The following is a 16,772-nucleotide window of genomic DNA, read 5'->3' on the forward strand; positions in this document are numbered from 1 at the left end:
CAGAATTGTTCCAACCTGACATCATGGCGCTGATCAGAGCCGAGCCAAACACAATAAGGTAATGGCCCCTAACTCCCTCTGTGTGTTGGACACTGGCAGTCAGTTGTTTTAATCCAGTTCCTTTTGCATGGGTCTGATATACACTGATACACACACACACACACATACTGTGATATACACATTCGTTTTTTACCTTGCTCCTTTTCAAGCACTAAAAATGCCATCATATAGATCCACGATCTACAAAGAAGAGCATACGGACCAGGCAGAGCAAAACTGCGTTCAGTGCGCCTTTATTACACTTTAAACACATTTTTAGAGGCTTTGAATTAAGTTTATGGTTGAAGGCATGTAAAAGTGACACCTGACTGCTGTATGAGATCAAATTATAAAGACAAATAACACATACAAAACTGAGATGTATACAAAAGTAGTCTGTAAGTGAAAAGGTTTTAAAAGTACAATAAAAAAAATGTTATTCATTAGCAAATGGTTATCTATAACATATATGATTATTATTCCGGATATATCTGCCAGTGGTATTAAAGTGTGGAGTGGTCACAGAATGTCCTATGTGCAGCCTCTTCAGGAAGACATGGTGCACTGGATGAACTGGAGAAAAAGAAAAATATACAACAATATCATTACCCATACCAGTGCTTCAAACCTTTTGAAGACAACAGAAATAAAGGCAGATAGACTGAGAGGGTGTGTTACCATAGACAGTGGAAACTTACATCATCATACTGAAATGAAGCAACACCCTGTCCAGCCTGGTCCCTCCTCCGGAACAGATCTAGGTGAAATGCAGATTGGTTAAATATCCATAGCAGCTCTTATTAGCATTGTACTAGCTGCTGTTTACCCTTTGAGCCTGGAAGGAACGATATTTTAAAATGTCACAGTAAGCTCATTTAAATTAACATTTCTGTTTTGAGGAGGAATCCAAACGAAATTTTTAAATGTTGCAGTAAGCTAATTCAAATGAACATTTCAATTCTGAGGAGAAATCCAAACGATCAGGCAGATCATATTCACCAGTCAGGGATCGGAGTCTCACACAGCACGCCACATAATCGTCAAAGGTGATCTTCCCCTGAGTGCTGTAACGCTTCACAACGCAGTTCATGGCTTGAGGGCTCAGTCTGTAGCCTAAACACAATAAACAACAAACAACAAACAACATTTGTTTCTATAAAAACAAACACCTTTGAAAAAATATGAAAATGAAATGAAGTTCTAAATGACTCCACACACAAATAGTTCAGCACTCTATAGCAAACCACTAAGTCAAAGTATTATCTAGATTCTAGAACAATCTAACCCAATTGGTAGAGGGCCATACCCATAGATGCCATAGCCTGTTGCATCTCCTGTGGGTCCACTGTTCCGCTCTGGTCCCTGTCGATAGACATAAAGTGCTGCTTCCAACCATTGAGGACAGTCCACAGCTCCTTGAACTCATTGAAACCCATGGTGCAGGACATATCTCTCTGGAGCAAGGCTCTGTTAAGGAGCACTGACAAGTCTGCAAACAATTACCTTCCAGATTCGCCAGTTTGTAAATCCAACTGAAGGAATCTTAATAGTTGCCATGCATACAGTCTGAAACAGTGAAATCAACAGTGCTAGCATCATGACCTGCTAAAAGTTCCAGGACTCAACAACAATGTAGACTGCCGGTAGGACTCAACAACATTGTGGGCTTCCTGCAGGACTCAACAACAATGTGGGCTTCCTGCAGGACTCAACAACAATGTGGGCTTCCTGCAGGACTCAACAACAATGTGGGCTACCTGCCCTTTTTTGCTCACATTGAGAAGCTGTAAAGGATACATCCAGCATGTTGATCATCAGCCGACATGTTTCCAGGTTAAAAGCTGGCAATGATACAAATGATAGTAAATATCATGATAATATGATAACAAATCTCAGGAAAAGGTTCACACTATTACTGATACTAAAAAGCAAGCTAATTGTTCCAAAGATCAATTTGTTACCTGCTGTAACTTGTATACAAACAGAGTAAATTAGTTCCATCTGGGGCGCTTCATGTTTCTACAGAATCATTATGTTCTCTGACAAATCCCTGGTTTGACCAAGCTAAAATGTTCAACTGCAATACAAACATTTGTGTCATTACGGAAGTTAACGTTAATGCTTACGTTTATAGCCTCCAGAAAATTGGGCCTGGGTTAGACATGCTTGAAGTTCCTCTGCTGATATCTGGCCATCCTGTGTAACCAAAGATACCCATTTCAATACATACATTAATGAGCGCAAACAAAACAAAGTCCACTCCTCATAAAATAAAAACTGCACTGACAACATAAACAGGAATACCACACAAAGGCACAGAGACCCACTTCACCTTACCTGTCCGGCAACACCTGAGAAATATCCAAAGAGAGGGTCTTGCTGCTGGCCGGGGAAGCCTCCATACCCTGGGGCTCCGGGTGGTGCTCCTCCATACTAACACACAGAGGGGAGAGAAACTTCATCAGGATCAACCTGATTAGTGGCCCAGAGTGAATACACAGAGCCTTACCCATATTTCATCTGCTTGATAGGATTGACAAATACTGTTAGGCATCTGCTGTTATTGAACTAGTAAGTAACATTTTTTTCAAGAAAAAGATAGTTTCAAAAGAATGGAGAGACATAGTCTGTAATTTAAAGAAAATGGCACGAGATCTTCGAACTAGACTAATTCAGTTTAAAATTATTCACAGAATGTACTGGACCCCCTCTAAACTGTACAGGGTCAAGCTCACTACTGACCCAGGGTGCTGGAAGTGAGCAGAAGAAGGCACACTTATTCATATGCTGTGGAGCTGCCCAAAAGTACAAGACTTCTGGACATCAGTTCATGAGTGCATTCAGAAAGTTGTAGGCCTAGAGGTTCCCTTTTGCATTCGCCTATACCTTCTGGGAGACCCATCTATACTGACAAATGACATTGCCTCAGTCTATGCAGAATGGGTCCAGACAGCCATCATGCTAGGTAGAAAACTGCTAGTCCAACAGTGGAAGTCAACCCATGCCCCATCAATTACAGACTGGTATAATGCCCTTACCACAGTTGCTGCATATGAGCGGATATCATTTACCCTGTTGGACAGGTTAGATTGGTACTTTTTTAAGTGGCAAAAGTTTCTACAATACTTAAATGGTTCTCAGTGATGTGCTGCAGGCTCAACTCCCCTCTACTAACACACAACATAGGTGCTCTCTGGTTTATCTTCTAGCGCAGCCTCCCTCCCCGTTTTTTTTGTTTTTTGCTTGTTTGTTTTTGTAAATGCTATTTGTTATTGTCTTGTATTGTCTGTGTTTTCAGTTTTTTTTTTTAAATATATTTTCAGTTTTTTCCCTTTCTCCTTAGCCTTATGTCTTTTCTTTTATTGAAGGTATAGAACATTTGTATTTATGTGGTTATTTGAATTATGTTGTGATGGTACATATAGTGTATACAAGCACTGGTGCATAACTTTGTATGTGATGATTATACCATGTTCATGCTTTGACCTATGAATGGTAACCTGTACAAACGTTTAAAAACAAATAAAAATTGTCAATCGCAAAAAAAAGAAAAAGATAGTTTCAAAGAAAAGCATCTAGAAATTGGGACAATCAACTGACCAATACAACCATTTATACTTAGAAATCCTAACCGCCACATACAATGGAAACCCACAGCTGTGGTCGGCCCACACAAACACCACCACTGGTGGGACTGCCCAGAGAATTAATGTGGCAGAGAAACCTTTCCATTCTATGGTTCAGGTCGCAGAAAACAAGACCTAATTGTTGATTGCATTTATCTACCACTTTGCAAAGTATCATGCGGATTAAAAATGTGATTTATTACAACAGATGTATTGATCTGTGATCAATCTGTGATTTCTACCACCAAATTCGTGAGGCGGTGGAGTAAAGCAATACTTTTTAAGACACAGCAAATGGTCTTTCTGTAATAAATATGGCAGAGAAACCTTTTTGCCAGCAAAATAATGACACCTGCACAAAACTATGCCTTATTTAAGGCATGCTAAAAATGTGAGAAGAAAATAATCCACGGCAAGAGAAAAAATAAACACTTAACAAAGTGTTTAGTCAAATGAGCTTTTGGACATGAAGGTGAGACCGAAGCCTTAGTATAATCAAAAGTAAGCTTTGTAACTTTACGGAATTAAACCGAATCGGTAGAATGAGAAACAAAATCATATGCGTCAGTTACGCAATTTGACGCCCTGCGTGCCTTTAACAGACCATCATTCTGGATAGTGATTGGCCTCATCTAATTCAACCAGGTCTCAGACTAGGATGTTGCTATTATGTGGAAAAGAGCTTTGCATTGCACATTCCTACTACAAGAAATGAAATGTGCATAGATGAGCATAGATAGTATAGATTTAAACTGTCGTCAGTTCAGGAAATAAGAGGATCAACTTTGGTCTGTTTCCTCGTTCAACGTTTTCCGTAATTAAACGGGCGACAAAAGCTAACGTTACATATTTAACTGGGGGAGTGTTCCCTGAAGCGTGAGATCGTAGTCGGTTAAAAGTGGGATATTGTCGGGAAAAGATGTTTTTATACATACCCCTCCTGCATATCCTGGGTAGCTCATGTTGCAGTAGTATATAGGCCTTCACTGACACCACTGAGTCTAGGACGGAAGCCCAACCTACTCAACAATGCAGCCCCTCCTTAAATCTAAATGGGAGGATAAAGGGGCCCGGTTTAAAGACACAGACCATCAAATAAACTCCTTTTTCAGGTTACTCTTGGCCAAACGTAGGTTAGGCTTTCGGCTATCGACCGGATCAAGGCCTGCATACAAAACCTTAATAGCCAGTCTATGGAAGTCGAAACGTATACATCTGCTGCATTCTGAACTAGTCCTGTGATGTTTTGAAGATTTCATCAGATGTCCACAGGGTGGCGTGACACCTTCCCTTCAGTCACTGGCAGACCAATCGACTTCAGGTGGATAATGCGAATGCCCGAAATATTATATGGTAGCAAGTTTTTATGTTTTCATCCTTTACCACCATTGAATGTATGATTTCGGTGCTGCCTAAGCCTACATACTGATCTTCAACTCGAATTGAACTGCAATTTTGCTCGTTACTGGACATAATTATGAGGTGAGTTGATGGCTGTCCTTAAAAATAATAATAAATAAATAAATAATCACTCATTTAGCGGATAGGCTACTAGCCTTTGTACTTGACTAATGTTGATATCTCTTTAACAGTGTACAAAAAGTAGACCTTGTCCATAAATACTATGAAATGTAGCATCCAGCTTGAAAAGGTCCAACCTCATGCACTGATGGGACAAATAAACCAAATATAGTGAAGAAATAAATGTGAACAGTTTATCAATTTAGCTTACTGTGCTTTATTACCCACTACCTACAATGCAACACAAAAATAACATATAGAAAGTTCAAAAAAGGTCATCCATGGTGCAAGAATTATGCTGTTAGCTGAATCACGCTTGTTGACTGCTTGCGGACTATGGTAGGAACAAGCTCCCTGATGTACAAGGGGTTCTCAGTCCTGTTCCTAGCCCCCATTCACTGCATATCTCCCTCCCTCCACAGACACAGTTTTCAAATGAACAGTCTTCTTTATTACCAGCCAACTCTCATTAGGTGTCCTTTCATTTTGTACTACCACATTAATTGAATGCACGATGATGAACTAGAAAAAAGTTATTGGTTTTGGAACATTGAAAAACAAAGCAATTTACAACATTTACAACATACTGTGATCCAAGAATTCCTGATAAATCAAGGGCCTTCATGTACACCATTCAGGACTACAAATGTCTTGATGTGGCTTCGTACCACGACAAAACATACTAAAACAGCCTTATTTCAGTATTTGTAAGTGCTCTGTTTAAAGTAGTCAGTGGTATGATACTATCAGTACACAACCTTTCCCAAAATCAAATCAAGAAGTTCAATTCACTACAAATTGACTAAGGCAGTAAGGCAGTGCATATCCCTACAAATCAACATGGAATAATCATGAAATCATCTTGAAATCATCATGAAATCAACATGAAATAATCATGAAATCATCGTGAATACTGTTCCTCACATTTTTGTCTTCCATTTCCCTGATATTTGTACTGGCTAGCTGAGATTCTAGAGACACAGAAGACAAAGAAAAGCTATAGATAAAATGATGGCCTGTGATGATGACATCAAAATACTTATAAATAGCAGGGCAAGCCATCAGGTGAGGGTGGGGGTGAGGGATGGGAGTTGCCACATTTCCTATCTGCTGAGGTAGTCCTGATCAGTCTCTCAGTATAGGGGTGTCCACGGTCAGCTACACTCACACCACCCAACAAGCCGCCACCGTCAGGCTTCAAACACTCGTCACCGATGGGCTTTCTGTGTGGCGTGTCATTTTGATGTGTTTAGAGGATGGATCCACAGAACTTAAGCTGCTCAGTGTCAAGCACAACGCTTTTGTGTTGTCGCCAATGTCCAAGAGATCGGGACAGTTTCACCTGTCGTCCTTTGAGACACGAAGAGGAGGAGGACGATGTTCTGTGGGCTGAGGAGAATCCAAATGGCTCTTACTACACAGGTAAGCGTGACTGCATAATAGAGATTTTTGTCCCATAAGTAATAAGGCTATTTGTACCATGTCAGAAACAGAAAATCTTGTTTGTCACCTATGAAAGACAATGCATTTCTAAATCCATCCTGATGACAAGCAGGTGTAAGGAATTACTAAACTGGTTACTGCCCTATTTATATATTTTTTACCGTTGTTTTTTTTTTCACTTTGAAATGTAAAAAGCGGTGACGTTTTAGCTGTTCGATAACAGGCACCTGCGGTGTTGAGTCTCTCTGTCTCTCTGCATTCATCTTGAGGCTTGCCAACGTGAGCAGATGCCTTGCAGCACAGAGCCATATTCCCCCACAGCAGGCCATCCTGGATCACTGCAGAGTAGGAGCAGGAGCGACATGATGTCATGGCAGAGATGCCCCACCTGCACACACACATACCGCACACCACACACACATACATAAACACACACACCACATACACACAGGCATGAACACATGCGTTATCCATTGGGTAAAACAGGCTGAGAGTGACAGTTTTTTTTTTTCTATGAAATGATCGACTAAGCAATTCCAGGCAGTCTGGCTTTCGATGGGAGATGCTGATTCAAAGTCCTGTGTGATGATTTAATGCAGATCTATCTATTAGCAAGGGGTGAAATGTTCTGAGTTGTAGATACTTCAGTATATAAGGAGTCACTTTTGGTGCTATAATAATATTATATTATAATAATCCTTGAATCTTTTGAAAACAAACACACACACACACACACACACATATACTACTACTTCCACCCACTGTTTTCTTCCCTCCCTTCCATTTCTGTCCCAACAGATGGTGATGAAGCCACACATCTATACAGACAACGATGCTGTCCTTGTGAAGGTGGTGGAGAAGCCTTTGGGTCTGTCCTCACAGGCTCATCAGACTTCCACATTCACAGGGCGTTAGACGAAGATGAGGATGCTCCTGAGGGGTGGACTGGACATATATACCCCTACCGCGAGCACACTAGCAGCCATGACGTACACCATCCTTATCGCTATTCAGATAGAAGTGAGGAGAATGGTTGTGCATGTCTTTATACGCCAACAGAAAGCTGTGAAGGTGTCGCAGAACAATGGACTTGCTCACCTTTCCCTTGTCTTGGTGGTAAGGATTTAAGACTCTATGATATAATAAATATATTGTATTTGTATATTAAAAAAAAATTGTAAACCTTTATATTTATTTAATTGTATATTAAAACAGCACTATGCAACAATTTGCCCTTTCTGAGGTATGTATTTATAAGAAACTACTTGATGGTATAAGGTCATGTGAAAGACGTGAAGAGGTGAACACACACCTGCCATTCCTAGTAGGCATCCAGGCTATATACACTACCTAGTTCAGTGGACTGGGACGAAACACCCTGTGAAAACACAATACAACAGTATTAGCACTAATGGGGGCAACCATATTGGCATGTTCAAACTTTAATAACTGGGCTGTTGGTGTTGTGTGGGTTTTGCATACCTTTTCAGTAGCCATCTCGCTAGTTTTAAACCAAAACTCCATGCATTAAGCAATCAGGGCGGTCATTCTGAACGTGTTTGGATAAAACCGTTTGTCATTTGGTTTCAATTTGAAATAAATGTATTCATGCCCTTTAATTTAGGAATTAGAAGTATTTATCTCATAGTGTTGTGCCAATGCCAAAAGATGTTACAGGTAAATCTAGTTTTTTGTTTGTTTGTTTTGCACAGTGAGCAAGACACTGCTGGTTGGAGTTGAGGTGGACATTGTTGAAGAATTGGAATTTGAAGACACTGAGGTATTACAAGAGCCCATCAGGTAAGTCTCACTGTTGACACAAGGTGATCAGCTGAAACTGTGGATTTTCAATGTTTTGATATTATTTGGTCATGGATCTGAATCACTATGTATACACTGTGATTTCTGTGTTTCAGACCAGACATGTTGTCCCAGCATGTTTTGACGGAGAGTACACAGACACATGAAGACCAGCTGCTTCTTTAACATACCTGTATGAACACTTTATTTTTCAAAAAAGTTGTCAGTGCTTTGTGTGTTGTGTTTGCAATGTAAGGTGATATTAAAATGAATTGGACCTACAACGTGTTTCTCTCTGTAAAGTCTCAAGACATTGATTGAAATGTTTTACCACATTGCACATACATTGGCTATATTATGTATTGCACATTGTAACTTCAACCCCAGCTCTAAGCTTTACGCCACCCACTGCATAACTTTTGAAAATTCTATTTAAGGGTGCAGTTAAACTTAAGCAGTCTTCACAAATGTATTGCCTATGCAATTTCAGAATAAAGAATAGGCCTACATGTATTTTATTCCTTTTGATATAGAAGTATAATGTCAAGTCAAGCTAACTTGTGCAAGTCTTCAAGTACACACCTCCACATTTTTTCCCAAATGTTTTTTATTAGTTGAGCAGCTTTCCTTACAATTGAACTGTGGCAAACAACAAAAACAACTCAAATGAAACTGATAAAGACAGTCAATTTAACAAAGCCATGTGTAAAAAAAACTCCCAAGTTGGTTTCCTTTCCTGCGAACATATTTACGGTGAGTTTTAATCAGCATTAGCCAGTCTTTAAGGAGAGTGCTCAGGTTGAGTGAAACTCCATGGTGAGGAGTTCCCAATGCCTGAGAGGCGGCTCGGCTGACGGGGGTTCACTTGGCCTTGGCAACCTTCTGTGCGGACTTGGTGACCTTACCCGCACCGCCGGCTTTCTTCTCAACGCTCTTGATGACTCCAACAGCCACGGTCTGCCTCATGTCACGCACAGCGAAACGACCGAGGGGAGGATAGTCAGAGAAGCTCTCCACACACATGGGCTTGCCGGGGATCAGTTCAACAATGGCAGCGTCGCCAGACTTCAGGTTCTTGGGGTTGTCCTCCATCTTCTTGCCAGAACGACGGTCGATCTTCTCCTTCAGCTCATTAAACTTGCAGGCAATATGAGCAGTGTGGCAATCCAGTACAGGTGCGTAGCCGGCACTGATCTGGCCAGGGTGGTTCAGGATGATGACCTGAGCATTGAAGCTGGCCGCCTGCATTGGGGGGTCATTCTTGCTGTCTCCGGCCACGTTGCCACGACGGATATCCTTGACAGACACGTTCTTAATGTTGAAGCCAACGTTGTCACCAGGCAAAGCTTCTGGCAAGGACTCATGGTGCATCTCAACAGACTTGACTTCAGTGGTGACAGCAGAGGGGGCGAATGTCACTACCATACCAGGCTTCAGGATACCGGTCTCCACACGTCCTACGGGTACTGTTCCAATACCTCCAATTTTGTACACATCCTGCAGAGGGAGACGGAGGGGCTTACCAGTGGGTCGTGCAGGGGGCAGGATTGAGTCCAGGGCCTCCAGCAGAGTGGTACCGCTGGCTTTGCCCTCCTTGCGCTCAACAGCCCACCCCTTGAACCAGGGCATTTTGGCGCTGGCCTCCAACATGTTGTCTCCATGCCAACCAGAAATGGGCACAAAGGCAACAGTGGCAGGGTTGTAGCCGATCTTCTTGATGTAGGCGCTGACTTCCTTGGTGATTTCCTCATAACGCTTTTGGCTGTAGTTGGGCTCAGTGGAGTCCATCTTGTTGATTCCAACAATGAGCTGCTTCACTCCCAGGGTGAAAGCCAGGAGGGCGTGCTCACGGGTCTGTCCATTCTTGGAGATACCAGCCTCAAACTCACCCACTCCAGCAGCAACAATTAGCACAGCACAGTCAGCCTGGGATGTGCCAGTGATCATGTTCTTGATGAAATCTCTGTGTCCAGGCGCATCAATAATGGTAACATAGTACTTGCCGGTCTCAAACTTCCAGAGAGCAATGTCAATGGTGATACCACGCTCACGCTCAGCCTTCAGTTTGTCCAGCACCCAAGCGTACTTGAAGGAGCCCTTTCCCATCTCAGCGGCCTCCTTCTCGAACTTTTCAATGGTTCTCTTGTCGATGCCTCCGCATTTGTAGATGAGATGGCCGGTGGTGGTGGACTTGCCAGAGTCGACGTGGCCGATAACCACGATATTAATGTGGAATTTTTCCTTACCCATGATTGCTTAAGTTTCGGTGTTGCGAGTTCACTCCACAGTACCTGCTCCCCTTAGCTAGTTAACAGGAAGTGCACGTGGCTCCTCATTTAAAGAACTAGCCGATTGATGATGATGTCATCAACGTGCGTCTTAAACGTCATCACTATAAGCCCGAAGATTCCATGTTGCAAATGATCATCTGCACCTACTCAAAATGAATTGTATAACAGAATGAAAATACTCTAGGTTGTTATTTAAAATGTCGGAGACGTTGAACGGAGAATTATCCGAAACCCTCCGAGCTCGCCTGCAAACTTTACAAGAACTCACGGAGTTCACTGAAAACTGTCAAACGCAACTAAAAGAACTGTTCGATTCGCTTGGGTGGGACCAAGAATGGAACGAAAATATCAGCAAGGTAACTGATCTTGTGCAGACCTGTTTGGCTTGTCTACTTTGGAACAACATTTAGCTCTGCTGTGGTTCCCTTCTACAGATCAAAGCTGTCAAATAGTTGCCCTACTCCGCACCGATGTGTTTTCATATTCTGTTTTGCATTTGGATACAAAAAAAAAGACGCTGATTGTCGGTTTTCGGTTTGTAGTCAAGCGATCCGCTACCGTGTCCATTGTTATGTTCCGTGTATTTTACGTTCTTCGCGCAAATGTCCTTATTCACGCCGCTGGCATATTATAGTGCATACACAATTTTGGTTGTATAATAGGCTACTACCCCACCACACCTGAAAGATCCACACACAAACAATGAACAAAATCAATCAACGCAATTTTGAGAAGTCCGAAGGCCATAGATGCTGACATGTTGCTCCCTGTCTCGATTTTTAACCATAATAAACTCACCATTGCACTTTAATAATACGCTACCACACCTGAAAGGACGATACACAAAGAATGAATCTATTGACACATTTAAGAGAAATCTTCGTTTAATACTCAGACTGACATTATGCACCCTCTCTCGAAAGAAAAAGCATGATGCATAGATCTGTCAAAGACATGGTGCTTTTATACAGATAATATAAGGGTGCTCTTGTCCAGGACCAGTCGACCAGTGGTGGATAACTTTTAGCCGACTCTTGTAAACAGATTGATGTAACCATAGCCTCTGCCCCGAAGACAAATTTACTTGAACCAGTATACTTGATGCCGATTACGATTGTTCTTACCAGTCGTGTATAATTGATCTGTTTTCTTTTCCTTTGGTAACCCAGGAGTCGATGAACTCATGCCCTTACGACCCAAACCACCGTGTTCCAGAAGGGAGCATGGAAAGACACAAAGTAAAATGTCTGCTTAACCAGATGGGTTATTCCAAAGATGAACAGGTAACGCTACATTGTACTCGTAGCTATTCTTAAATATAAGAACTAAATATGCTATAGTTAAACATTGTTTTTGTCCGTATCAGGCAGAGATGTTTGACCCTTCAGGTTGTTACGAGAGAGCCAGCATTCCTAGTGTGATAATGGGTGAGTTGGGCTAATTTCTGGTATAGGGTGCCGCTGTGTTTCTTTTTGTTTTGACCGAAGGACTTCTGTTCACTGTCCATTTTGCATTCCTACAGACAAAAACTTACAACAGCAAGTAATCCAACAAGCAAGAGCAAAGGCACCTTTGATCAAAATGGAAGGACAGTACAGCCAAGGTAAGACCACAGAGGCCCAGATAACGGACGTGGGAAAAATAAGATTGTTAGCTTTCCCTTAAGCACTGCTACTGATGACTTATAGAGCAATACAATTACTCAGCTAAAATTAAATTCCTTAAAGTCTGCTTGTCTTTATTTCTTTCCAGTAACAGGGGTGAGTTTGGGGAGGTCTAATATACACAGTTCTCTTCACTCTCAGGGTTGCCTGTTTACTTGCAGTATCCTTTGTTTGATATCCTTTCAAAGGAGCAGATGTTGTTGCACTTACTTAGGGTGTCAAGATTCCCATTATGTTTTGGGAATTGTTTTTGTCCCTCTTAAAAAAAATTAAAAAATAAATAAACGTTTATGGAGTTGTTATAAAGTAATTTGGTCATCTTCATCCTCTAAAGTATTACATGTAACCTAAAAAGGTTCTATTTTGTAATGCAACAGAAGCAATTCCATCACACAACAATAGTAATTTAGTTTTAAATGACATTTCAGTGTGAGCAGATGCATGTCTGCATGTGTGGGTAAACATTTGTGTCTGTACTCCTCAGGTGACTACTCTAAGGATGCCCATGATGTCCCTCAGAACTATAAGAGAGCTACATGTGACCTCACAGTGGCTGACCGATTGGCTCTGTATGATCATGTGACCCAAGAGACGCTGAGAGCCAAAACGGAAGCCGCCAACAATGAGGACCTCTATGTGGATCTGGTTGCCAAGCTCAAAAAAGGTCTTCTGCTTATGATACTGCTTACTGGAGTCAGTGGAGAGATAACCTATTGCTTCAGGGTCTAAATTATATTTTACACTGAGTCATTTGGCATACATTTACATTGTCACACTTTCACAAACTTGATACGGCAGAATGAGCTTGGGTGTTAACAAACATGCCAAAGTGCAAATATGGCGAGCATGTTGAACAGCGTTTGCTTCTACCCAGTAAGTAATGCAGTTATGTCTCTGCACAGATGAGGCTCAGAGTGGTCCAAAGTCCCACCTAGAGGTAATGGCGGAGATGAGGGACTACAAGAGGCGGCGTCAATCATACCGAGCTAAAAACGTCCACATCACCAAGAAGTCTTACACTGAGGTTGGACTACTTTTTTTGATGTCCTGTGTGTGTCCCTGTCCTTGTCTTTTTTTAATATGAGTATCTGTTTAGACTGATTTAAGACTCTGGTCCACAGCAAGCTTCCCATAGGTCACATCAAATTGCACTGCTTGTACATAACTTCATGCCGGTGTAACCTTGTCTGTTGCACAGGTGATCCGGGAGGTGATCAACGTTCACTCTGGTGAACTTGCTAACATGTGGCAGGAGGAAGAGCCGGAGCCTGAGATGGAGGAGGCGAAAACATCCAAACACTCCTCTCACAGGTGACCTAACCTGTGCCTTTTCCGCAATACAAAAATATGAACAAAGCCAAGACACATTTGCTCTGCTTTGAGATATTAGAGGAAAGTAACTGTCTTAGCAACCTTTTAGCCGGTATTTTAGCAACTGTCTTCACTTAAGGCTAGTGTCCTATATGTGACCGAATGAGGGAGAGCTCAGGAACTGACCTTACCTATTACGAGTTTCCAACATAAAAAACACATTCAGCCCTGATGCATTTCACAATGCATTAAATAGCCTTGACGTTGGTACTAATGTGTACCTGTTCTGCCTGTCTGCTCTGAAGGAGGCAGTCTGAGGACCAGCCGGAGCATGAGATGGAGGAGGCAAAAACATCCAAACACTCCTCTCACAGGTGATCTAACCTGTGCCTTTTCCGCAATACAAAAATATGAACAAAGCCAAGACACATTTGCTCTGCTTTGAGATATTAGAGGAAAGTAACTGTCTTTTAGCAACCTTTTAGCCGGTATTTTAGCAACTGTCTTCACTTAAGGCTAGTGTCCTATATGTGACCGAATGAGGGAGAGGTCAGGATCTGACCTAACCAATTAGGAGTTTCCAACACAAAAAAACACATTCAGCCCTGATGCATTTCACAATGCATTAAATAGCCTTGACGTTGGTACTAATGTGTACCTTCTCTGCCTGTCTGCTCTGAAGGAGGCAGTCTGAGGACCAGCCGGAGCATGAGATGGAGGAGGCAAAAACATCCAAACACTCCTCTCACAGGTGACTTAACCTGTGCCTTTTCCACAATACAGAAATATGAACAGAGCCAAGACAGACAGACAGAGCTCTGCTTTGAGATATAAGGGGAAAGTAGCTACTGCTAATGTGTACCTGCTCTGCCTGTCTGCTGTGCAGGAGGCCGTCAGAGGACCAGCGTTCAGCCTCCGTGGAGTCCCGCCAGTCTCATGTCAGCTCCAGAGAGGAACACAGCTCCAAAGATAGCCACGGCCACAGCCACAGCTCTCGCCACAAACGCAAGCGCAGCCGGGAACGCAGTCGAGAGGAGGATGACAACAGCAGAGGGAAAAGGTGAGGGACGGGACGCGGGACTTATTTTTCTTTCTATGTCGTTTTCTAGTTCTTGGAAAAAAAACAGTATTTATTGTTACACCAGGTTTTATTGCTCTTAGCTTGACTGTTCTCTCCCTTGTACGTCGCTTTGGAAAAAAGCGTCAGCTAAATGAGTAAATGTAAATGAACTTGTCCATTATAACAAAGGGCTTCGGAGGCGTCTGAGTAGAGAGGTCAACGATGATCTAGAACTGCCATGTTTGGTTATCTGAGGCACCCTCATAACACAGAACTGATTGCACTTACAGGAATAGTGTGGACATCTTTGATCAAGCTACTTATTTATTTAACCTGTGCTCGTCGATCACTTTAGTGAAACACTCAAGACAGAAGTGTTGATGGAGGCACATTTTTATTTCAGTTTTGAGAATTATGTGTAGTTCCCACTTAAATTGATCAATATGCACGAAAAGCCATGTATGGCAAGGATTGTGTTTTCTACCTGAAAGTTCAAGGTGATGTCTTGTTGGTAATTACCATACGTTAAGGTTAATGGGTCATTTAGGCAATTTTGGGTTTATGGAGGTTCTTTTTTGTTTTTTTGGTTCTTTTGTATGGATGATTTAGTCTTTTGAGAACTGAATCAAGGACATCCAATTGATCAACTATATGTTAAACTCTTGGCAATAATGTCATAATATTTATCATAACTTGCGTCTAATTCTGTGTCTTTTTTTTCTTCAGGGATTCCCAATCTCCAGAGGTGAAACGTCATCATAAGAAAAAGAAGAAGAAGAAAAAGAAGGAGTAGTTTCCAGAGGTGTGGACGGTTCCTGTTTGGTGCCATGTTCCATTTCAAACGTGTTGTAACGTCTTTTTTTTTTTGCCATAGTTTTAGCTCTGTGAGTCTGAGGTCATACATGGACACATATCTGTGTTCCTAAAATAAAGTGCACTGATTTGATTTGTTAATTACTGTGGATTTTAGCATTCACTGTGTTTTTCACAAGTGTAGTCTTCCAGCGTGTCTAATTTTATTTTTTACTGCATCCCATAATTCTATGAGAAATAAGTGATGAAATAAAATACTATTAAAGTCTCTATTAGAGGTCTGAGGGATATGTTTTATGAAGCATCTTCTGTTATGAAACTGGTATGATGGTCTAGAGACAGTGAGGACAACAAACGGTTGAAACATGTCTGTCTATTGTGTTTGCAGCAATAAAACAAAAAAAGATATTCAGCCTAGGCCTACTTGTTTTCCTTATGAATTGATTTTTCTTTTTTTGTAATCCTCAGTGCACACCCCCACGGTGGTAACATGAAACTGGTATTGGAGGGGAAAAAAACAAATAAACAAATATGCCAAAAAAAACGAAGCAATAGTTGCTTGATCAAACCAGGTGCAGGGAAACAAAGTCCCATGTTAGCAGGATGAATATGGATGCTTGGAGTTTAGTGAAACAAGGGCACAGGTTCGCCTAAGCTCCTCCCATCCCTGATCATCGCCTGAGGTCCTCCCGTCCCTGATCTATGATGCTGAAGAATCTGTAGCTCTAGTGGCACACCTGGCACGTTTTTACCACCAGGTCAAGAGGTCACAGATGCACTGATGAGAAGGTCAAAAGGTCACCAATGCACTGATGAGATGCCTGCTTCTGCTCTGTGAAGAATGAGTCGGTGGATCCCTGTTTGGAACATTAAAAGTACCTTAAACAATGAATCTAAGGACTGTCTGTGAACTGTACGTAATTATACAAGTATTGTCAGGTATTTGCACCTGGGTGCCATATTGCGCTAAATCCCAATAACCCATTTGTTAAGGCTCAGTATTATTACTGATGTATTGTTACATTGGTACAGTTCAAAAAGCCTGAATTAGTCTATGAAGTATGGCGCAATCATCATCGGTTATCATTATCTTGAAAGGTGTCTTGAGCCAACAGTCAGTATAAACAAAAGGATTTAAGTTCCCATTTGACCCCCATCTCTTTTTCATCCCCAGTCTTCTAGTCTACCTTTCCCTCTGGCTCTT

The 16,772-nt window shown here is 41.7% G+C and overlaps 3 protein-coding genes across 4 annotated transcripts; 1 reads left to right on the top strand and 2 right to left on the bottom strand.

Moving 5' to 3' along the window:
* Positions 1-276: 276 nt before the first annotated feature.
* Positions 277-4,646, bottom strand: sri (sorcin). Its single transcript, XM_080857706.1, has 8 exons — positions 4,601-4,646; positions 2,377-2,472; positions 2,166-2,235; positions 1,837-1,880; positions 1,346-1,493; positions 1,039-1,152; positions 738-796; positions 277-612 (listed from the first exon to the last, which is right to left on the bottom strand). Exons 1-8 carry the CDS (start codon positions 4,625-4,627, stop codon positions 586-588), a joined length of 585 nt encoding a protein of 194 aa, XP_080713832.1. The 5' UTR covers positions 4,628-4,646; the 3' UTR covers positions 277-585.
* A 4,440-nt stretch (positions 4,647-9,086) lies between these two features.
* On the bottom strand, positions 9,087-10,728 carry LOC308380230 (elongation factor 1-alpha-like). The gene has a single exon (XM_080857508.1). The coding sequence runs from the start codon at positions 10,677-10,679 to the stop codon at positions 9,291-9,293; it is 1,389 nt and encodes a 462-aa protein (XP_080713634.1). The 5' UTR covers positions 10,680-10,728; the 3' UTR covers positions 9,087-9,290.
* Positions 10,729-10,848: 120 nt separating this feature from the next.
* snrnp48 (small nuclear ribonucleoprotein 48 (U11/U12)) lies at positions 10,849-15,799 on the top strand. Of its 2 annotated transcripts, none has more exons than XM_080858548.1 (10): positions 10,849-11,076; positions 11,890-12,003; positions 12,087-12,147; positions 12,243-12,323; positions 12,869-13,048; positions 13,287-13,408; positions 13,583-13,695; positions 14,001-14,069; positions 14,582-14,755; positions 15,482-15,799. In XM_080858548.1, exons 1-10 carry the CDS (start codon positions 10,918-10,920, stop codon positions 15,546-15,548), a joined length of 1,140 nt encoding a protein of 379 aa, XP_080714674.1. In that variant the 5' UTR covers positions 10,849-10,917; the 3' UTR covers positions 15,549-15,799. The 2 variants fall into 2 exon arrangements, with proteins under 2 accessions (XP_080714674.1, XP_080714675.1); XM_080858549.1 differs by lacking the exon at positions 14,001-14,069 and adding an exon at positions 14,378-14,446.
* Positions 15,800-16,772: the final 973 nt, after the last annotated feature.

The sequence above is a fragment of the Sprattus sprattus genome, assembly GCF_963457725.1.
Source record: "Sprattus sprattus genome assembly, chromosome: 19".
In the NCBI taxonomy this organism is placed as follows: Eukaryota; Metazoa; Chordata; class Actinopteri; order Clupeiformes; family Clupeidae; genus Sprattus; species Sprattus sprattus.